The sequence below is a fragment of the Microcebus murinus genome, chromosome 1, assembly GCF_040939455.1.
Source record: "Microcebus murinus isolate Inina chromosome 1, M.murinus_Inina_mat1.0, whole genome shotgun sequence".
Lineage (NCBI taxonomy): Eukaryota > Metazoa > Chordata > Mammalia > Primates > Cheirogaleidae > Microcebus > Microcebus murinus.
This window is the reverse complement of record NC_134104.1, coordinates 71,208,401-71,232,903: the sequence shown is the minus strand read 5'-3', so window position 1 is coordinate 71,232,903 and position 24,503 is coordinate 71,208,401. Positions and strand designations below refer to the sequence as shown.

Genomic DNA, 24,503 nt, shown 5'->3' with positions numbered 1-24,503 from the left:
TGGCAATGAAGCAAAGTGCAATAAAACAAGGTATGCTTGTATATGTATCATAAGTTTTTATACATACACACTTGTGATTCAGTTGAGGAAATGTTAACACTGTATAATTGATTATTTTTAAATTATGGAGTTATCTAAGAAGTGATAAAAGAATTTAAAAGAGTCTTTATAGTTTAGATATATATTGAAATGTTTTCAAATAAAATATGATATCTGGTATAGTTTCAAAATTATCCAGAGTGAGGGAGTTAGTAGAAGAGATGAAAAAAAGATTCAAAGACTTGATAATTATTGAATCTAGATGCTGTCTACATGGAATTTTATTATACTATTCTCTCTACTATTGTATATGTTCAAAGTGTTTTGTCATAAAAAGTTAGGACAAGAAATTTTAAAAGGTGAAAATTCACTTCCAACCAAGATGGAATAAAAGGAACCATATTTCTCTTTCCATTTGAAACAATCAAAAACATGCAACATATATGAAACAATGGATTTGAGACAATGAACATCAAGCCACAAAAAAGGTAGGAAACCAATGAAAATGTTCTACATTTGCCCAGCTTACTGTCTTTAAAGCATTCCCAAGCCACTATGCAGTGAGTGGGAACCCAAAGTCCAGAAGATTCCTGAGTTTGGAACATAGAGATGAGTGTCCCTGGGGCCATGGTGGCCTGACTCCACAGAACAGGGTACTGGACAGACAGCTGCACAGGTGGAGAGCCACAGAAACCCGCAGAGGCTTCCCCTTCAGTGTGCAGTGGACTACTGATCAGCACGTGTAGATGAGGGAACTACCAGCAAATGAACCACTGAATGTTTACATTTAAAAATATCATTTACAGGCCGGGCGCTGTGGCTCACGCCTGTAATCCTAGCTCTTGGGAGGCCGAGGCGGGCGGATTGCTCAAGGTCAGGAGTTCAATACCAGCCTGAGCAAGAGCGAGACCCTGTCTCTACTATAAATAGAAAGAAATTAATTGGCCAACTGATATATATATAAAAAATTAGCCGGGCATGGTGGCACATGCCTGTAGTCCCAGCTACTCGGGAGGCTGAGGCAGGAGGATCGCTTGAGCCCAGGAGTTTGAGGTTGCTGTGAGCAAGGCTGACGCCACGGCACTCACTCTAGCCTGGACAACAAAGTGAGACTCTGTCTCAAAAAAAAAAAAATATCATTTACAATAATAGCAAAAATATGAAATACTTGAGAATAAATCTGAGAGAGGATGTGTGAGACTCATAAGCTAAAAACTGCAAAACACTGCTGAGAGAAATCAAAGAATAAATAAATGAAGAGATATACCATATCCATAGGGCAAAACATCCAAATTTGTTAACATGTCAATTTTCCATAAATTCTTCTATATGTTTAACACGATCAAAATCAAAATCACAGAACTTTTTGAAAAAAATTGACAAATGGGTTCTGAAAGTCATATGGAAATACAAAGGGCCCAGTGTCATCAAATTAAGTCTGAAAAAGAAGAGCAAACCTAGAAGACTAACATTATCCTATTTCAAGACTTATTAAAAAGCTACATTGGTATAAAGACAGGCTAATAGATCTAATAATAGATCTAATAGACTAGGAGAGGGAGTTGAGAAATAGACACACTCATAAGTGGACAACTGATTTTTGGCAAAGGTGCAAAGTCAATTCAGTGGAAAAAGGATAACCTTTTCAACAAATGCTATTGGAGCATTTGGATACTATTTACAAAAAATAAACCTCAATCCAAAAAATCAAAAACAAAACCCCAAAATTTAAAATACAATATTGAACTAAATATAAAACCTAAAATTCTAAAAACTTGAAGACAATATAGAAAATCTTGGTGACCTTGGATTAGGCAAAGATGTGTTAGATATGACATCAAAAGTATGATCCACAAAAGAAAAAATTGATAGACTATACTTTAACAGAAGTAAAAATATCTGCCCTTTGAAAGACGCTGTACAGAGAGTGGAAAGATAATTTACAGACTGAGAGAAAATTTTTGCAAATCATTTGTATGGTTAAGAACTTGCATACAGAATATAGAAAGAACTCTCAAATTTACTAATAAGAAAACAATCTTATAAATAAAAGATTCGAACAGACATTTCACCAAAAAAGATATACAAGTGCAAATAAGCACTTGAAAAGATGCTCAATGTCATTAGTCACTGGGGAAATGCAAACTTAAAACAATGAGATACTACCACAGGTTAAAGTGTCTAAAATTGAGGAAAAGCATTGATCATACCAAGTAATGACAAGAATGTGGAGCAACTGAAACTCCCATATACTGCTGGTGGGAATGTAAAAAGGTACCACCACTTTCGAAAACACTCTGGAAGTTTCTTAAAATATTGCTCATCCATCTACCGCGTGACCCAGCCATTCCATGGTTAGGTCTTTTCCCATAAGAAATGAAAGTGCATGTCCATACAAAGACCTGTATCCAAATGTTCAGAGAAATGTTATATTTACAATACCCAAAAACTGGAACTCGAATGTCCATCAACAGGTGAATGGATGAACAAACTGGTATATCCATACAATGGGATACTCTCAGGAATAAAAAGGAATGGACTATTGATACACTGAACAAAATGGATGAATTTCAAAATAATCATCAACTTTGATCACTCCCAAAACTAACCCAAAATATGTTATAAAAGACCCCAAAATGCATACTATCCAATACCATTTATATGAAATTCTAAACCTGGAAGTTAATATACAGTGACAGAAAGCAGATAAGCGATTGCCTGAAGATGGGGAAGTAGTGGGTGGGGTAGGAAAGGATTACAAGCAGGCACAAGGCAACTTTTGGGGACTGATGGATGATCATTATCTTGAAAATGAGGATGGTTTCATAGGTGTATACATATGTCAAATTTATCAAATGGTCCCTATAAATACGTACAGTCTATTACATGTCAATTCTATCTCACAAAAGTGGTGTTTTAAGGTGAAAAGAGCTAAAGTTCCTCATCCCTTTAAGCAAATGCACAAGAAAAGATGCATATGAAGATGGGAGTAGTAGGAACAATCAGAAATATAAATTCAAATCCTCTTCTGATTCCACATGGATAGCACATAGTTCTAAAATAATGGAACTTACCTTTTCTCCCACATACAGAGACTGTAATGCTATTATGTGACTCAACTAGATGGTGAAGTTTTACAGATTGCTGAAAAAGAAGGGAAAATAGAAAAGGCTTATCTATTTGAGTCTAGGTCCCAGGTATTATTAAGTAAGGAGCTTGGAAATGGAGAACTGTCTTATTGCCAGTTGAAAGTACTGGCTAGAAACAAAGACTGAGGAGCCTATTACTCAAGTGAAAAAGCATCTGACTGTAGTGCTCTTCATCCAGCAATAAGAAGTATATGTGTTTAGTTCCTTAAGTAGATGACATCAGGGACATTTATCATTCAATATATTGGGTTATATTAAAATAGCTTGAAGAGCTACTAAGCATTATTTAAGCTTTGGGCTCTCCCACATCAGAGTTCCTAATCTATAACTTTATAAGGAGTTTGGTGGTTTCTGCTATTTCCTCCTAATATTTGTTATTCTAACTCTAAACTATATGGGACATTGACAGTGAATCAATAAAAGGAGACTATATATATATATATATATTACATTGGATTCCACACTTACTGAACAACTATTGTGTGAAAGACTGCCTACCTAGTTCTGGGAGTTAAAAATCCAAATCATTTAGTGTGTTCCTTTTTTTATCCCGATTTTGTCATTTAAGACACTTCTTAAATCTCCTAGCTTCAGGCTGGGTGTGGTGGCTCATGCCTATAATCCCAGCACTCTGGGAGGCTGAGGCAAAAGGATCGCTTGAGCCCAAATGTTCAAGGTTGCAGTGAGCTATGATCGCACCACTGCACTCCAGCCTGGGTGACAGAGTGAGACCCCCATCTCCCAAAAATAAAAAAATAAAAATTTCTAGCTTCAAATTATTTTCAAATCTGATAAACATGTTCTAAGAATGATTAATAGAAGCCTATAAAGTCAAAGACAGAATATTATGTTATTAACTCATTCTTTTATTCCTTTGTGCATTCACCAACAAACATTGATTGAGCAATCTTTAAAATGCCAGGCACTACACTAAGAAAAGGGAATAGAATGGTAAACAAAAGAAATACAGTTCTTACCATCAAGGAATTTGCAACCTACTTAGAGAAATACATTTTAATCAAATAATCACATACATAAATGTAAAATTATAATCAGCAATAGGAAGGAAAAAATAAAGTGCTTTGGAAGCATGTATAGCAAAAGGAATCAAGGGAAATCTCCCCTGAAGAAGCAACATTGAACCTAGGATCTGAGTAGAAGTTATTTAGTCAAGACAGAGAGGGCAAATCATGGAGATGAAAAGAACGGAAAATTCCAGGTGACATGACCAAATGCTCTGAAGCTAGAAAAAGAGTACATTCAGGAAACAAAAACACTAACATGTCTGGAGGGCAGAAAGCAAGGGACATGCTGGGAGAATTAAGGCAGGAGAAATAAGCAAGAGCAGCATTTACAAGTTCAGTTGGAGCAGTGGCCCTCAATTCCTGGGGTCTTTCAGAACGTCTCACAGGGGCTGAGAAGGTAAAGTATTTTCATAAGGGCACTAAAACATTAATTGCCCTTGAAAATCTTACTCTCTCAAAAGTGTACAGTAGAGTTTTCTAGAGGCTGAATGATGTTTAATATCACAATGGCTTGAATATGGAAGTTATGAGAATCTAGGTGTCTTCTATTAAGCCAGACACTAAGATTTGCAAAAATGTAAAACAATGCCATTATTCTCAATAAATTATTTTCATTTCAGAAAATATAGTTATCTTTGAATATATATTTTATGTGAAATGTTTGAGAACCTTTGAGGTAGAGCTAAAGCCCACAATTAGATTTAGAAGTTTATTGTAAGAGGAATGGAAATATCTGGAAGTATTTTGGTGATAAGAGTATAGGAATAATCATGTACTGGCTGGCATTTTTTTTTTGTCTTTCGAAAAATTTAAGGGGTGCAAGGGGTGTTTTTTATTAATACATGGATGAATCATATCATGCTAAAGTCAGGGCTTTCAGTTGTACCCACAGTGAGAACAGGATACTTTTTACCTGATAAGTAGATTTTTAATCCCTTTTCCCCCCTTCAATACTGCCACCTTATTAATTTTCAATGTTCATTACACCACTTTATGACTATATATATCTCTCTATAGCTCCCACTTGTAAGTGAGAACATGTGGTATTTGCTTTTCCATTCTTGAGATATTTCACTTAGTATAACAGTCTCTAGTTTCATCCAAGTTACTGCAAAGGGCATTATTTCATTCCTATTTATGGCTGAGTAGTACTCCATGGTGTACACATATATTTATACATACACACCATGGAGTACTATATATATATATATATATATATATATATATATATATATATACCTATATTACTTTTTTTTTTGGTCCACTCATAGGTTGATTCCGTATCTTTGCAACTATGAATTGTGCCGTGATAAACATTCAGGTACAGGTGTATTTTAATAAAATGATTTCTTTTCCTTTGGGTAGATACCCAGTAGTGAGATTGCTGGATTAAATGGTAGGTAGGTCTACTTTTAATTCTTTGAAGAATCTCCATACATACATAGAATCTCCATACATAGCAGTTGTACTCATTTACATTCTCACCAACAGGGTATAAGTGTTCCCTTTTCACTGCATCCATGCCAGCATCTATTGTTTTTTTTTACTTTTTCAGGGTTAAGGTAGTATCTCAATGTGGTTTTAATTTGCATTTCCCTGATGATTAATGATGTTGTACATTTTTTCATATTATTGAAGGCCATTTGTCTATATTCTTTTGAAAAAAATCTGTTCATGTCTTTTGTCCATTTTATTTGTTTTGTTCTTACTGATTTGTTTGAGTTCTTTATAGATTCAGGATATTAGCCCTTAGTTGGATGTTTAGTTGATGAATATTTTCTCCCATTCTTTAGGTTGTCTATTTTCTGTATTATTATTTCCTTTACTACACAGAAATTTTTAGTTTAATTAAGCCCCATTTATTTGTTTTTGTTGTTGCTGTATTTCCTTGTGGGCTCTTAGTCATAAATTCTTTGCCAAGGCCAAAGTCCAGAAGAGTTTTTCCTATGTTGTCTTCTAGAATTTTTATAGCCCCAGGTTTTACATTTAAGTCTTTAATCCATCTTGAGTTGATTTTTTTAATATGGTGAGAGATAGGGATTCAGTTTCATTCTGCACATGGCTATCTAGTTTTCCCTGCACTATTTATGGAATAGGGCTTTATTTCCCCAGTGTATGTTTTAGTCTACTTTGTCAAAAATCACTTAGTTGCAGTTATATGGCTTTATTTTTGGATTCTCTATTCTATTCCACTGGCTATGTGTCTACCTTTATACCAGGACCATGTTCTTCTGGTTACTGTTACCTTGTAGTGTAATTTGAAGTCGGATAATGTGATGCCTCCAGATCTGTTCTTTTGCTTAGCGTTGCTTTGGCTATTTGGGCTCTTTTTTGGTTGCATATGAAGTTTAGGATTTTTTTTTCTAGATCTGTGAAAAATTATGTTGGAATTTTGATGAGAATTTCATTAAATATGTAAGTCACTTTGGGCAGTATGGACATTTTAACAATAGTGATTCTTCCAATCCATGAGCATGAGATGTTTTTCCATTTGTGTCATCTATGATTTCTTACATCAGTGTTCTGTAGTTCTTGTAGAAATCGTTCACCTCCTTGGTTAAATATATTCATAGGCATGTTATTTCCTTTGCAGCTAATATAAATGGAATTGAATTCTTTATTTGACTCTTAGCTTGATTGTTATTAGAATATAGAAATGCTACTGATTTGTGTGTAGCAATTTTATAACCTTAGATTTTACTGAATTTATTTATCAATTCTAGGAGCCTTTTGGAGGAGTTTTGAGAGTTTTATAGATTTAAAATCTTATCATTGGCAAATGTGCAGTTTCACCTCCTCCTTCCCAATTTGCATGCACTTTATTTCTTTCTCTTGCCTGACTGCTCTGGCTAGGACTTCTAGCACTATGTTGAATAGAAGTGGTAACAGTGGTCACTGTTGTATTGTTCCAGTTTTTAGTGGGAATGCTTTCAACTTTTCCCCATTCAGTATGATGTTGGCAGTGGGTTTGTCATATATGGCCTTTATTATTTTGAAGTATGTTCCTTCTATGCCTAGTTTGTTGAGGGGTTTGATCAAGAAAGGGAGCTGAATTTTATTGAATGCTTTTCTTGTATCTATTGAGAGGATGATATGTTTTCTGTTTTTAGTTCTGTTTATGTGGTCAATCTCATTTGTCGATTTGCATATATTGTATTCCTGGGATGAAACCCACTTGACTGTGGTGAATTATCTTTTTGATGTACTGTTGAATTCAGTTTGTGAGTATTTTGTTGAGGATTTTTTGCACCTCGGTTCAGGAGGGATGGTGGTTTGTAGTTTTCTTTTTCTGTTGTGTTCTTTCCTGGCTTTCATATCAGGGTGATATTGGCTTCCTAGGATAAGTGAGGGAGGATTCCCTCCTTCTCAATATTATGGAACAGTTTTAGTAGGATAGCTGCAAGTTTTTCTTTGTAGATCTGATAGAATTGAGCTGTGAGTCCATGTGGTCCAGTTTTTTTGTTTTGTTTTGTTTTTGGTTGGGAGATTATTTTATTATTATTTCTACTCATTATTTGTCTGTTCCCCTATTTCTTCCTGATTCAAGCTTCCTGATTCAAGCTTGGGAGGTTTTATAGTTTCAAAAATATACACATTTCCTCTAGATTTTCCGGTTTCTGAGCAGAGGTTTTCATAGTAATCATGGATGATATTTTGTATTTCTGTAGTGTCAATTGTAATGTCTCCTTTTTCATTTTTGATTGAGCTTTTTTGAGACTTCTGTTTCTGGTTAATCTGGATAGTGGTGTATTGATTTTGTGTATCTTTTCAAAGAACCAACTTTTTTCATTTATCCTTTGTATTTTTTTGTTTCCATTTCATTTATTTCTTCTCTGATCTTGGTTATTAAATTTCTTCTGATAGATTTGAGTTTGCTTTGTTCTTCTTTTAATAATTTCTTGAGATGTGACATTAACTGAGTAATTTGTGATCTTTCTGTCTTTTTTTTTCTGGCATTTAAGGCTACAAAATTTCCCTTTAGCACTGCTTTTACTGTATCTCATAGGTTTTTGAAAACTTGTGTCCCCTTTGTCATTCAGTTCAAAAAATGTTTTGATTTCCCTCTTAATTTCATCATTGACCCAAAGACCATTCAGCAGCAGGCTGTTTAATTTCCATGACTTTGTATGAATTTCAGAGTTTATCTATTGGAATTTATTTCTAGTTTTATTCCACAGTGATCTAAGAATATGCATGGTATGAATTTAATTTTTCTGAATTTTCTGAGATGTGTTTTGTGGCTTAAGACATAATCAATCTTGGAAAACATCCCATGTGCTGATGAGAAGACTGTATATTGTGAATTTTGGGGTAGAGTGTTCTATAAATGTCTGTTAGGTCCATTTGTTCTGGAGTCTCATTTAAGTCCAGTGTTTCTGTGTGGATTTTCTGCTTCAATGATCTGTCTGCTTTTGTCAGTGGAGTGTTGAAGTCCCCCGCAATTATGATGCTACCGTTTATTTCTTTGCTTAGATCTAGTAGAATTTGTTTTATTAATCTGGGAGCTTCTGTGTTAGGTGCATATATATTTAGGATTGTAATGTCTTCTAACTGGTTTGCTCCCTTTATCATTATATAATGACCATCTTTTTCTTTTTTTACCATTGTTGATTTAAAGTCAATTTTATCTGATATAAGAATGGCTACATCTGCTTGTTTTGGTTTCCATTTGCATGGAATATTTTTTGCATCTCTTTACCTTGAGTCGGCTAAGTCTTTGTGAATTATATGTGTTTCTCTTGGAGACAGCATATAGTTAAATTGTGACTCTTCATTTATTTAGCCAGTCTATGTCTTTTAAGTGGAACATTAAGACAGTTCACATTCAGTATTAGTATTAACATGTGGGAATCCATTTTGTTCATCCTGTTGAATGATACCTTGTCATTTTATTTTCCCTCGTTTGTTACTGTTTTATAAGAGCTGTGAGTTTTAACTTTCAGATGTTTTTACCCTGGTGGGTATTGATTGTTCCATTCCATGTATAGAACACTTTTAAATATTCCTTGTATGGCAGGCCTAATAGTAGCATATTCCCTTAGTGTTTGCTTGTCTGGGAAAGATTTTATTCTCCTTCATTTATGAAACTTAGTTTTGCAGGACACAAAATCTTGACTGGTAGTTATTATCTTTAAGAAGACTAGGGGGGCGGAGCAAGATGGCGGACGAATAACACCGCCAGACAGAGGGTCTCTGCAGAAAAGACCGATTCTAGCAGAAACTAGAGGAAAGAAGCAAGAAGACGAGCATACAGCAGACAAGGGCCGGAAGGAGGGGTACCTGAGACCCCGGGAGACTCCACGGGAGGAGGCTGAGGAGGAGAACTGGAGGCTGAGACCACCGGAGCAGCCCGGAGACCAGCGGCAAGGGTAGGTGGATTCGCTGTTTCCCCTCCCCTGCATTCGGGACTGCTGGTGGGCTCCCCAGCGGGTGGAGAGACCTGCGGACACCAGCCCAGAGACTGCCGCCGCCTGCCAACGGTGAGCCTGTAGCAGACGTGGCACCAGGTTCCCAACTTCCTCCGGGCACCTCCGTGTGCACGGAGAGCCGCGCGGCAGGCACCATATTGCCTCCTCCCCCCCTCCGCCGACCCTACCCGCGGCTGCCCAGAGAGACAATACAGCCACCAGCCGGAGGCACCTCCAGGGAACGGACCTTCCCGTTTGGGACCCCGCCCGCCCTCCCAGGTGCTGCTGGCACCGTGTTCCCAGGAAAACGGTGCCGACTCAGAGGCTGAGAGACATAGACCCAGCTTGGGCTCCCTGTGGGTGAATTAGGACCGGAAACCCTCTCCCTGGTGGGAATACAGTTTGAACTCTGGGACCCAGAAGTCGGACCTGCAGACCAGATCCCCTGCACCGAGGGCTAGCATTGCCCGGGGCACAGAAGGATTATACGTGAACAGCCTACTGAGGTCTGTGTGCCTCCAGGGGCGGATCGGGCGGAACGGCGTCCCAGGAGGAGGCCGTGCGCCCAACCCAGGTGGCGTTCCTGTGCAGGGAACCTCCCCGCCGGCATCACAGTCCGGGGAGGCCTGGTGGCTTGTGGTCTGGCCTGCTGGCAGAGGCTCAGGAGCAGCTGCGGAGTTGGGGAGGGTGGAAAGAAGCGAGGCCTGCTGCAGACTGTGGGTCTCAGACAGCCCCACCCCCACACCCAGACTTTCTGGCTGAGCAGGACCATTCCAGCCCCGCCCTGACAGCAGAGAACAGAACTTTGACCCCTGCTAACGGCCTGAGGGCAGGCTTACCCAACCCAGCTCCACCCAGAACGAGAGCTGATAACAGGACTCAAAATCAACACCATAGCCTGTTCCTCCAAGCAAACGCCACCTACTGACAGGGACGGCATCTTGCACAGCCTTTCCACGGCACCCACTGACTCAATATACAGGGAGTGGTCCAATTTCACCCACAGGCACCACCTAACACCTCAGAAACTAAACAAGGTGTGTGAATACCCAAACAATAACCTAAGGAAAGAAACAACAACTGATCGACATGGGAAGAAATCAGCGAAAGAACTCAGGAAATATGAAGAACCAAACGGAAAACACACCCCCAAGGAGGAGCACCAGCCCCCTAGAAACGGACACCGACCAAAATCAGGCAACCAATATGACAGAAAAGGAATTTCGTATGTGGATCATAAGAACACTCACCTAGCTGCAACAACAACTCAATAACCAACACCAAGAAAACACAAAAAACCTCCAAGAAATGGAACAAAGGTTCAACAAAGAGATTGACACAGTGAAGAAAACTTTAACCGAAGTCCTGGAGATGAAGAATCAACTCAGAGAACTACAAAATACTGTGGAAAGTCTCAAGAACAGGGTAGATCAAGCAGAAGAAAGAATCTCAGAGCTTGAAGATAACACCTTCCAATTAAATAAATCAGTCACAGAAATACAGCAGAGAAACAAGAGAAAAGACCAAAGTCTACAAGAGCTGTGGGATTATGTGAAAAAACCTAACGTGAGGGTCATAGGTTTAGCCGAAGGGGAGGAAGACAACACTCAAGGGCTGGACAAGCTTTTTGAAGATATAATAGAGGAAAATTTCCCAGGCCTTGCTCAAAATCTCGATATACAAGTTCAAGAAGCCCAGAGGACCCCTGGGAGATTCAATGCAAACAGGAAGACGTCACGTCATGCAGTCATCAGACTGACCAAGGTATCAACTAAAGAGGCCCTTCTAAGAGCTGTAAGACAAAAGAAGCAAGTGACATACAAGGGAAAGCCAATTCGAATAACATCAGACTTCTCTAATGAGACTTTACAAGCAAGGAGAGACTGGGACCCCATTCTCACTCTTTTGAAACAAAACAATGCCCAGCCTAGAATATTATTCCCTGCAAAACTAAGCTTCATATATGAAGGAGAAATAAAAACATTCGCAGACAAGCAAAGGCTCAGAGAATTCACCAAGACAAGACCAGCCCTACAAGAAGTACTTAAAACAGCGTTATGCACGGAACATCATAATAATAATCCACGGATATAAAAACAACCAAAACCCAAAGATATTAAAGGCCAGATATTACAATGGCTCAAGACAGAAATCATAGCAACAACATCCAACCCAACAGAATGATCAGTAATCTACCTTACCTATCAGTTCTCTCAATAAATGTGAATGGCTTAAACTCTCCACTCAAGAGACATAGGCTGGCTGAATGGATAAGAAAATACAGGCCAAGTATATGCTGTCTTCAGGAAACACATTTAACCTGCAAGGATGCACATAGACTAAAAATAAAAGGGTGGAGATCAATATTCCAAGCAAATAGAAGCCAAAAGAAGGCTGGTGTGGCAGTTCTAATTTCAGACGATTTAGTTTTTAAACCAACAAAAGTAGTAAAAGACAAAGAGGGTCATTATATAATGGTGAAGGGCACAGTCCAACAAGAAGAGATAACAATTTTAAATATATATGCACCCAACTTAGGTGCACCCAGATTCATAAAGCAAACCTTACTGGAGCTAAGCAAATGGATTAATAGCAACTCCATAATCGCCGGGGATTTCAACTCCCCACTGACGGCACGAGACAGATCCTCCAAACAGAAAATTAATAAAGAAATAATGGACTTAAACAAAACTCTAGAACAATTGGGTCTGACAGACATCTACAGAACATTCTACCCAAAATCCACTGAATATACGTTCTTCTCATCAGCTCACGGGACATTCTCTAAGATTGACCATATCCTAGGACACAAAGAAAATCTCAAGAAATTTAAAAAAATAGAAATCATACCATGTACCTTCTCAGATCACAGTGGAATAAAACTAGAAATCAACCCTAACAGAAACTCACATTTCTACACAAAAACATGGAAATTAAACAACCTCCTACTAAATGATTACTTCGTAAATGAAGAAATCAAGACGGAAATAAAAAACTTCTATGAAGAAAATGACAATGGAGAGACAAGTTATCAACTCCTCTGGGACACAGCTAAAGCAGTTCTGAGAGGAAAGTTTATCTCCATAAATGCCTATAACCAAAAGGCAAGAAGATCACAAATAGACAATCTAATGAAACGACTCAAAGAGCTGGAAAAAGAAGAACAGACCAACCCCAAACCCAGCAGAAGAAGTGAAATCAACAAGATCAAATCAGAACTAAACGAAATTGAAAACAGGAAAGCTATTCAGGAGATTAATAAAACAAAAAGTTGGTTCTTTGAAAAAATAAACAAGATTGACACGCCGTTGGCTAAGCTAACGAAAAGCAGAAAAGAGAAATCTCTAATAAGCTCCATCAGGAATAAAAAAGGAGATATCACAACTGATCCCAAAGAGATACAAGATACAATTTATGAATACTACAAAAATCTTTATGCACACAAACTGGAAAATGTGGAGGAAATGGACAAATTTCTAGAAACACACAGCCTCCCTAGGCTCAACCAGGAAGAAATAGATTCCCTGAACAGACCAATCTCAACAGCTGAAATAGAAACAGCAATTAAAAATCTCCCTAAAAAGAAAAGTCCCGGTCCAGATGGCTTCACACCTGAATTTTACCATACTTACAAAGAAGAACTAGTACCTATCTTGCAGAAACTATTCCACAACATCGAGAAGAACGGAAACCTCCCCGACACCTTTTATGAAGCGAATATTACTCTGATACCAAAACCAGGAAAGGATGCAACAAAAAAAGAAAACTACAGACCAATATCCCTAATGAATATAGATGCAAAAATTTTCAACAAAATCTTAGCTAACCGAATCCAGACACTTATCAAAAAAATAATCCACCACGACCAAGTGGGCTTCATCCCAGGGATGCAGGGATGGTTCAACATACGTAAATCTATAAATGCAATTCACCACATCAACAGAAGCAAAAACAAAGACCACATGATCCTTTCAATAGATGCAGAAAAAGCCTTTGACAAAATTCAACACCCTTTCATGATACGAACACTTAAGAAAATAGGCATAGAAGGGACATACCTAAAAATGATACAAGCCATATATGACAGACCCGTAGCCAACATCATACTGAATGGGGAAAGACTGAAATCATTCCCACTTAGAACTGGAACCAGACAAGGCTGCCCACTATCTCCACTTCTGTTCAACATAGTGCTGGAAGTCTTGGCTACAGCAATCAGACAAGAAAATGGAATCAAAGGTATCCAAATAGGGGCAGAAGAGATCAAACTTTCACTGTTTGCTGATGATATGATATTGTATCTAGAAAACCCCAAGGATTCAACCAAGAAACTCCTGGAACTGATCAATGAATTTAGTAAAGTCTCAGGATACAAAATTAATACACAGAAATCAGAGGCATTCATATACGCCAACAACAATCTAATTGAGAACCAAATCAAAGACTCAATTCCCTTCACAATAGCAACAAAGAAATTAAAGTACCTAGGAATATATTTAACCAAAGAGGTAAAAGACCTCTACAGGGAGAACTATGAAACACTGAGGAAGGAAATAGCAGAGGATGTAAACAGATGGAAATCCATACCATGCTCGTGGATCGGCAGACTCAATATCGTCAAAATGTCTATACTACCCAAACTGATCTACAGATTCAATGCAGTACCTATTAAAATCCCATCAGCATTCTTCACAGATATAGAAAAAATAATTTTACGCTTCGTATGGAACCAAAGAAGACCCCGAATATCAAGAGCAATTCTAGGCAACAAAAACAAAATGGGAGGCATTAATATGCCAGATATCAAACTATACTACAAAGCTGTAGTAATTAAAACAATATGGTATTGGCACAAAAACAGGAATATTGACCAGTGGAACAGATGTGAGAATCCTGATATAAAACCATCCTCATATAGCCATCTCATCTTTGACAAAGCAGACAAAAACATACGCTGGGGAAAAGAATCCCTCTTCAATAAATGGTGCTGGGAAAACTGGATAGCCACCTGTAGAAGGCTAAAACAGGACCCACACCTTTCACCTCTCACAAAAACCAACTCACGCTGGATAACAGACTTAAACCTAAGATATGAAACTATTAGAACTCTAGAGGAAAAAGTTGGAAACACTCTCCTAGACATTGGCCTGGGCAAAGAGTTTATGAAGAAGTCCCCAAAGGCAATCACAGCAGCAACAAAAATAAATAAATGGGACATGATCAAACTACAAAGCTTCTGCACAGCCAAAGAAATAGTCATGAAAGTAAACAGACAGCCTACAGAATGGGAGAAAATTTTTGCATCCTATGCATCCGATAAGGGACTGATAACTAGAATATACTTAGAACTCACGAAAATTAGGAAGAAAAAATCAAATAACCCCATTAAAAAGTGGGCAAAGGACTTGAACAGAAATTTTTCTAAAGAAGACAGAAGAATGGCCAACAAACATATGAAGAAATGCTCAACATCTCTAATCATCAGGGAAATGCAAATCAAAACCACAATGAGATATCACTTAACCCCAGTGAGAATGGCCTTTATCAAAAAATCTCCAAACAATAAATGCTGGCGTGGTTGCGGAGAGAGAGGAACACTCCTACACTGCTGGTGGGACTGCAAACTAGTTCAACCTCTGTGGAAAGCAATATGGAGATACCTTAAAGCGATACAACTGAATCTACCATTTGATCCAGCAATCCCATTGCTGGGCATATACCCAAATGATCCAGTGACACTCTACAAAAAAGACACCTGCACTCGAATGTTTATAGCAGCACAATTCATAATTGCAAGGCTGTGGAAACAGCCCAAGTGCCCATCAATCAAAGAATGGATTAATAAAATGTGGTATATGTACACCATGGAGTACTATTCAGCTCTAAGAAACAATGGTGATATAGCACATCTTATATTTTCCTGGTTAGAGCTGGAACCCATACTACTAAGTGAAGTATCCCAAGAATGGAAAAACAAGCACCAGATATATTCTCCAGCAAACTGGTATTAACTGAGTAGCACCTAAGTAGACACATAGGTGCTACAGTAATAGGGTATTGGGCAGGTGGGAGGGGGGAGGGGGGCGGGTATATACATACATAGTGAGTGAGATGTGCACCATCTGGGGGATGGTCATGATGGAGACTCAGACTTTTGGGGGGAGGGGGGGAATGGGCATTTATTGAAACCTTAAAGTCTGTATCCCCATAATATGCCAAAATAAAAAAAAAAAAAAAAAAAAAAAAAGAAGACTAAAAAGGACCCCAATCCCTTTTGGTTAATAAGGGTTCTGTTGAGAAGTCTGTCATTAGTCTAATGGGTTTTCCTTTATAAGTTACTTGTTGCTTTTATCTCACGGCTTACAGGATTTTCTCCTTCATTTTGACTTTGGCCAGACTGATGACTATAGGCATTGGTGATGTCCTATTTTCTATGAATCTTCCACATGTTCAATAACCTTCTTGTATAGGGATGTCTAAATCTCTAGCAATACCAGGGAAGTTTCCCTTAATTATTCCTTCAAATAGGTTTTCCATGATTTTTTTTTTTTTCAAGACAGAGTCATGCTCTGTTGTCTGGGCTAGAGTGCCATGGTATCAGTCTAGCTCACAGCAATCTCAAACTCTTGGGCTCAAACAATCCTCCTGCCTCAGCCTCCCACGTAGCTGGGACTATAGGCATGTGCCACGAGGCCCAGATAATTTTTTCTATTTTTAGTTGTTTAGCTAATTTCTTTCTATTTTTAGTAGAGTCAGGGTCTTGCTTTTGCTCAGGCTAGTCTTGAACTCTTCAAGTAATCTTCCCATCTTGGCCTTCCAGAGTGCTAGATTTGCAAGCATGAGCCACTGCACTCAGCCGGTTTTCCATGCTTTTTGTTTTTTCTTCTTCTCTTTAGGAACATCCATGATTCTTATATCCATTTGCATTATATAGTCCCATATTTCTCAGAAAGATTGTTCATTCCTTGTGATTTTTTCTATATTTTTGACTAACTGGCTTAATTTGAAATCCTTATTATCTTCAAGCTCTGAAATTGTTTCTTCTGCATGATCTAGTTTGTTACTAAAACTTTCTACTGTATTATGAAATTCCCCAAATGACTCTTTCATTTCCATAAGCTCTGTTTATGTTTTCTTATGCTATTTATCTCTTTAATGAACTTTTCTTTCATAATAGTGAATTTTCGGGGGTTCATTGTGCTGGTTTTCAACTTTGTCATCAATCCCATTGATCTTACTTTCCATATCCATATTCTGAATTCCGTATCTGACATTTTAACAATTTCCTTTTAGCTAGAGGCTGTTGCTGGAGAACTACTGTGATCCTTTGGTGGTGTAAAATAGCCTGTTTTTTCATGTTGCTGGAGTTCTTATGCTGGTTCCTTTTCATCTGAAATCTCTTCTTTTAGCTCAAGATAAATTGCTTTGTGGTGCCCTTTTTTCCTCCATTGGGAACTCTGTTGCTCAGTTAAGAGAGGGAGGAGAGGTCCCTGGATGGTGCACTTGAGTCCTACTCCAGAAGATTGACCAGGCAGGAGAGGATCGGATGCACTGTGACCCTTTAACACTGCTGGTCTCCTGCATCTTCCTGTTCTCCTGTAGTTGTCACAGATGATAGGCACACTGAGGTCTGACTGTTCACCCTTCCCAAGTTCCCCAGCTACTGGCAGCATGCAGCACCTACCCGCAGGATACAGAGTGGTGGCCTCCTTGTTTCCTCCCCAGCCTGGCAAACATGATGAGGAGGCATCAGCAACAAATCTGACCCCCCAGTCAATGCAACATTCTGGGGCTGGGACCCCAAAATGATGTCAGCCACAGCACCAGGATTTGTAAGCCAGCGGGATGCTGCTGTGCCTCCTCTCCAGATCAGTGCCACTGCACAGTCTCCAGTCAGCTCCCCGTGTCAGTCCAGCAGCCTGCTGCAGTGGAGGGGCCCTCCCACTACTCAGATTGCAGTGTCCATGGGGAAGTGGGGAGCCCTAGATTCTCTCCTCTGTCCCTTCCCCATGTATGGGCGCCTTACCCATGTACCTTCAATCCTGCCGAGAAGGTTGCCCATTTTCCTCTCCTTCACCTTAAGAGCCTTTTGTCGCCTCTCTGTTGATTCCCAGGACTTTCTCGTAGACAACTGATTGAAGGTGAATTGGTACTCACTGCTTTTGTTCCTCTCTGTGAGAGTGGATTGTTCAGGCTGCATCTAGTCTGCTATCTTGGCCCATTTCTCACTGATATTTTAAAACCATGGCTCAGCCTGCTACATGGAAAGTGAGTTGGAAGACTGCAAGAATGGATTCACGTAGACCAGATGGGAGGTGACTGCCAGGCAGGAGACAATGTTAGCTAACATGAACTATAATAGGGGTAGGATTGGAAAAAGTGACTGATGCCAAGAGATATTTAGAAGAGAAAATCAATAGGACTGGCTGCACAATTGAAAAGAAGAAAAAAGAAAGTGTCAAGGATGACAACCAGATTTGTGACTTGTACAACTGAATAGTCAGTGGTGTCTGTTACCTAATCAGGTAAGCCTAAAAGAGGAGATTTGGGAAAAATAGTTCTTGAATTTTTTGTTGAATGAGTTGAAGTTAAGATAATTTGTGGATATTATGGTGAGGATATCAAATAATTTGTTAAGGCTATGAGTCTGGAACTCAAAAGAGATATTTGGACTTGAAAAATATATACAAATTTGAAAGTGGCTAGCATATGTCTTTAAGAGTCATTGGCATATATAGCTATAAAAATAATGAAGACTCTCTAACGTACTCATATGAAAATATCTTCAAGAAATATTAGTAATTTTTTAATTAGCTAGGTAGAAAACAATGTAATTATCTTGCAACTTACGTAAGAAAAAGAAAATATATGTGTGTGTATTTGCTTCATTCACCTGGAAACATTTTTAGAAGAATGCATGAGAAACTAATAAAAATATTTGGCCAAGTGAAGGGGAAGAGGAAGATGGAGCCTTTACATTGTATGCATTTTCATATTATTTTGATTTTGAGACACCCATTTAAAAAAGAAAAGGTCAGGTAGAGGAGGATAAGCTATCAAAAGGGAATAGCAAGGGGCAACTGGAGAAGATAGAGAGTGTGTTGTCACCAAAGCAAAAGGGAAAGAGCACTTCAGAAAGAATGGAGCAAATAACTGTGTACTGTGTCAAATGTAGCTGAGAGGTTTAATAAAATATGTTCAGGAGAAAAAAGTATCTACTGCAAGTGGATCATAAAATCAGCAAGCAAAACACCAACAACCCAATAAAAATCAATAAAGGACACAAATAGTTCACAGTAAAAGAAATACAAATAGCTTAAATGTGAAGAAAATCTCAATTCATAATGGAAAACATGCTATTAAAGTTATTGAATTCTATTTTTACTTACATTTGGCAAAGATAAGGGAAACAAACACTTATCTACTGTTGGAAGGAGTGTAAATTGGTATTACTTTTTTAAGAGGCATTTTGATAACATGTATTAAAATATTGTACCTAGCTTATGACTAAGAAATTTCAATTGCACAAATTTTATATCTCTATATCAATATATATATAAATAAGCATATATTCTTGCTATATATTTATATGTAATATAAATTATATATACTTTTAATTTATATATTTAATGTGTATATATACACATACTCACATATTAGTAGGTGTGTGAGAAAATATATGTGCAAAGATAATTATTGCAGCATTGTTTTAGTAGGTAAAGACTAGAAATGACCTAAATATCTATCCATATTGGAATGGTTAAAAAATTATGGTACATCCAGAGAAAGTGCATTTGTTCAGAAGTGGAAAGATATTCAAGATATATTAGGTGAAAAATTCAAGTACAGAAGATCAGACATGGTATATTTTCATTCTATGAAACAAATTAATTCATATGCATTTAATATTGCTAAAAGTACACCAAAAATCTGGTCCCAGTAGATGTCTCTTGAAAGAGAACCTAGACACTGGAAAGTTCCCCAGTGGGAGAGATTCTTAATTTTTATTCACACTGTGTTGTTCTGTTTGAAATTTATTTTTATCATGTTCATATATTGCCACTTCTATTAAGAAAAAACTAGCTAATTAAAAAAGAATTTTTTTTTAATTTTAAAACTATCTATAAGTTTGAGGATGATAGTGGTGACCTTAACAAAGGCCATTTAAATGGAGTCATGAGAGAGAAAGCCAAGTTAGCATGAGTGAAGGGAGGGAGATAAGTAAATGATGAGAATGGGCATAAGGACTCAAAAAGTTTTGCTGTAAAAGAGAGAAGAGAGATACAATAGTAGCTGAAGTTAGAACTATGGTCAAGATAAGCAATTGTTGTGTTTGTTTGAGTTTTGTTTTTATATGGGGAGAAGCCTGAGTATGTTAAGTGTTGGTGGGAAGGATCTTGGGGGAGAAGGCGAGAGAAGGAGTTATTCGTGGACTGCATAGGCACCATAGGAGACAATGGTATCTCAAGCACAGACAGGGGGCACCTCCTCCACTAAAATGAGATGTCGGAGAAGGAGGGAGCTGGAGAGTTGTGTCATTTGGCAGTTGCATAGTGGAGAGTTGAGCAAATTCCTGTAATATGGCTTCCTTCTTTGTGAAATAAGTGAAGGGATTATCTGCTGAATTGGAGGAAAAGTGGAATACAGGACAATAGATGTCTCAGAAACCAGAAGTGGAAAATAGTTTAAAACCTTAATTTCAGAGAATGGGAGAGCACCAGAGATGTACAGAAAGCTTGCTCAGGTTGGCATTCATGAATTTATAGTGCAATCAACCCTAGTGCAGACATGAAAAAGCCAAGAGTTGAACGGGGGCCTTGACAAATTAGTACCAACCAAAAAGGTGGGCAAGGGAGTTCATATTAAACAGGGATTCCTCCATTTTCATCTTGCACCATTTTCAAGATCCAGCAGTATTCTCTGCATGTATTTTTCCACTCATTCACAATTCATAAACATTTGCATATTATAATGGCTAATCAGTCTTGAGTAAGCTAAAGATAGGGGGAAAATAACTTGAAAGGTTAGGGATTGAGACGTGAGGGAAGGGGAAAGACTAACTTGTTGAGCATTGGCTATTTTGCTAGATATTTACCAACCTGGTCTCATTTAATATGGAGTGGGTGATGACTGCTTCCCGATTCTCCTCTTTAACAAAATTTCAATGAAGTCACTACTACTCCCTTTCTGAGACCATAAAATTAGTGGAAACACTCACCTCCCTGAGATCATACACTGTCAAAGCAATAGAAATGACGGACATGATTATGATAGCCAAAGCATATTCCTTATAGTCTTCACTGATCCACAAACAAACACTGAAGAGTTGAAATACATAAAATGGATTTAGAACCTGTTGGCAGACAAAGAGAGGAAGATAAGGGAGATTTTTAAGCTTCACACTTAGCTATTCATTGACTTGTTTGTTTTCACAATCATCTCCATAACATAAATCATCCCACACAATTTTCATAGTCTTCTTTTTATTACATTTAGTCAGCAATTGTCATGTGCTAGACATTGCACTAAACAACTTTACCCAAATGTACTCATTTAATTCCTATAGTTACCTTATTAACCAGAAGTTATTACTTACCTTCATTGTAATGGTGAAGAAACCGAGCCTTAGATCTTGTCCAAAGTCACACAACTATGACTGTCACAGAGCCAAGACTTAAGCCTGGGCAATCTGACCCCAGAGAGCTCACTTTTAATCACTGCTGCATTTTACAATTTACAAAGTGGTGTCTCATGTATCATTATGTTGACCACCATAATAATTGTCTAACTAGATATTAGCATCTCCTGTTTACATTTACTGGCCTTCAGAAAAGTGAAGTATCAGTTCAGGTTTACAAAGTTAACCTTCTAATCTATTGTCCTTCCCCATGACATAACAGTGGCCATATCCAAAGGCATTAAAGAACTTTAGGCTAATGGGTGAATTGAAGACTACATTTTCTCATAAGTAGTGAGCTGTGCTGAGAGTGGTGAGCTGCAATCAAGCATTTAGAATGCTGTGGGACAGAGTACATGCTAACTCTAGCAGTTGTAATTCTGCTATGGTTAAAAACACTTTGTGCCCTTACTGAAATTCCCTCTAGTTGGTTTTCATCTGTCTAAAACAAGAATGATAATCCTTTTCTCTGGTTAGAAAGGAAGCACACAGAAGCCGTTCCTATCAATTTGTTTTGGTTTCTTTCATGCTTGAAATATTGCTGGAAATATTGAGAAAGCACCTTGAGCTTAGGTACCTTTTTTTTTTTTTTTTTTTTTTTTTTTAAGCCAAGAGGGAGGGAAGGTGGAACACAGGGGAAGCTAGAGTAGAGCTATAGGGTTACGGTTTGATAACAATCACTGTCAAATGGAAAGTGATAAGCCCAATGATAGAGTCCAAGAAGAAAACTTGAACTGAGTAAATGATGGTCAAGTCCTTCATTCCCTCCCACATATACCTTGAGACCAGTATAACTAATAAGGCTGAACAGATGGGTATTTTTTTTCTTTCTACAATTTTGGATGCTGAGAAAATGGTATCTGTTGCCTAAGAAAAAGATTGCTTTTTAAAATACATGTATATTTTAGTCTCACAAGGTTGAAACAGGCTAAGTAGGATAGTATTTAAAAAGAAGAAGAAAATAAACATTTCATTCACCCAGTCATTAAATAATAAGTAGACACATAAGTGTCACACCCTTTGTTGTATGAGGCCATGTGCGAAAGAGGGACTTGAAAAAAAAGGGTAAAAGTAAATAATAGGTATGAAGAAAATATGCTTGTTTGTCATTCTTTTAAAATATCTCCCAAATTACAGTTACTTGTTAACAAGTATTAATAGCACTCCTGATTGATTTGAACCAAACTTCTTTATTTTCTATCTTATGCCAAGAGAAAACACTGGAGAAATTACCTCCTTGATGAGTAGTTTCCAAATTGGTGTGATTTCAACATCAATAGTATTAGGCCCACATATTAACCTCCTATAGGGAGAGACCACAGATCACTCAGTCACCAACAATAAAGATGAAGCTTATTTTTCACCCATTCAGAAAAAGGTCTATCCTATGTTCATTTTCTCACTTGTGGGATCAACATAAGCCTCCCTTGTAATATAATATTCCCATCTTCCTCAAAATAATGGGAGGCCAGGGTTCCCAGGTGCAAGAACAATAAACATGATCATATTGCTTCTAGAACGAGACTTTCCCCAAGGTCTAAATATTTCCCTAAATAATAATTTGAGCATTTAATATTACCCATTGTCTCATTCAAGTATTAAATAGCTTCAGAATTAGCATGTCTTCAACTGTCTCTTCCCAGCTCTGGTTCCATGAATGAGCAAACGCAAGTCCATTAAGAAAGAATAGTTTTATTGATAAGGAAATACTGTTTTTACTTTCCTATTCCTATTCAAAAGTTCTGGGAAGCTGCAGTAATTTGTTTTAATGTTACTAGAAAGGTCCTGGGATCTCAAAAATATCTCTACACACAGAATTATCCAGCCGTCAGATTGAAGAACCAGAGAGGAGTTTCTTTGAGTTTGCAGAAGAATGGCACTTTGTGAGTAATTTTGTTGTTAAGAACAATAACCACTTTCTCTGTGCCTTTTGCATCAATGCTCAGATTAAATAGCTCGGCCAAATGTATTAACGCAGTGCTTCTCAAACTTTAATATTCATACAGTTAACCTGGTGATCTTCTTAACATGAAGATTTTGATTTAATAGGGTTGCAGTGTGGTCTGAGACTCTATATGTTTCTAACAAGCTCTCAAGTGATGTTGATGCTGCAAGGTTCTAGATTTCTTCAAAGTATGGAAATGGGGTTGGCAGAAGTGTATGAATATAGAAATTTAGGAGCAAGAGCCTTTATAGAGTCCTTCTCCCCATTTTTATGACTGGTAAACTAAGGCCCAGAGGAGAGAAGATATTTGTTCAAAGGCACAAGAACTCTTAACATTTGAGTGCCCTCCCTTAGCCTTGTACTTCTGCCCTAATAACTGATTGGGAATTGTGTAGCTACACAACTTGCGTGATATTCTTCTGATGATCCACAATTGTTATTTAACTGTATTACGGTGTAATATATATTTCTTGATTACAATCAAAACTGCCTTAACTTTATTATTATAATAACCTTGAGAAACATTATTTAAAATAGAAAAAGCACTAAGTCTATACTCAGAGATGTGGGACTCAATTCCTCAACAATCACTTTCCACATGTGTGACCTTATCCAGGCCATTAAACCTATCTGAACCTCAGATTTCTCATCTGTTATATTAGGATGGTGATGATGTCTGTTCTACCTCCCCAACCAGGTTTCTCTGAAGGTGAAGTGATATTATGTATATGAAAGTAGTTAATTTAATAATGCTAAATAGAGTACTACAACATTTTCTGATATTAATCAGTTAAAATAAATATTTACTGAGTTCTCTATTTGGCTAACTGTTAACAGTTCCTTTGAGCTAGTATAGGCAACAATAACATGGTACCTAATTTCTTGTTCTTCTCTTGTTAGACCTGATCCAAATTTTTGATGTATTTTGGCAGAACTGAGCCAGTCTTCCAAAGAGCTAAAATAATAATGAGATAGACATATTTAGCAACGATGTTTTTGAGATAACATTTTTCTTCTTTGGATGCACTTGCTAAAGCAACTTACCCAATTTTCTGGAATTGCCCTTCTAAGTTGTTCCAAACATATCTTATTTTCTGCACTTTTATGCATCTCACCTGCAAAAGAAAAGTACTAAGAAAGTCTCTAATTTGAGAATCAGAGAATATATAGCAACTCAGTAAATAAAAAAAAAATTGCAGAAGCAGCAAAGATAGAACCCTAATATGCTTATTTAGAATTTTATCCTTATCAAACTTATCC

General features: G+C 37.6%; 1 protein-coding gene across 1 annotated transcript in view; it reads right to left on the bottom strand.

Annotated features, from left to right (window-relative positions):
- Positions 1 to 24,503, bottom strand: part of ATP13A4 (ATPase 13A4) — a 138,102-nt gene that overhangs the window by 60,732 nt on the left and 52,867 nt on the right. The window contains exons 4-8 of the mRNA XM_012780244.3: positions 24,288 to 24,358; positions 24,118 to 24,198; positions 22,532 to 22,601; positions 20,840 to 20,974; positions 3,114 to 3,183 (exon numbers count right to left, since the gene is read on the bottom strand). Of these exons, the coding sequence (XP_012635698.1) occupies positions 3,114 to 3,183; positions 20,840 to 20,974; positions 22,532 to 22,601; positions 24,118 to 24,198; positions 24,288 to 24,358 (427 nt within the window). The remainder of the gene's footprint in view (positions 1 to 3,113; positions 3,184 to 20,839; positions 20,975 to 22,531; positions 22,602 to 24,117; positions 24,199 to 24,287; positions 24,359 to 24,503) is intronic.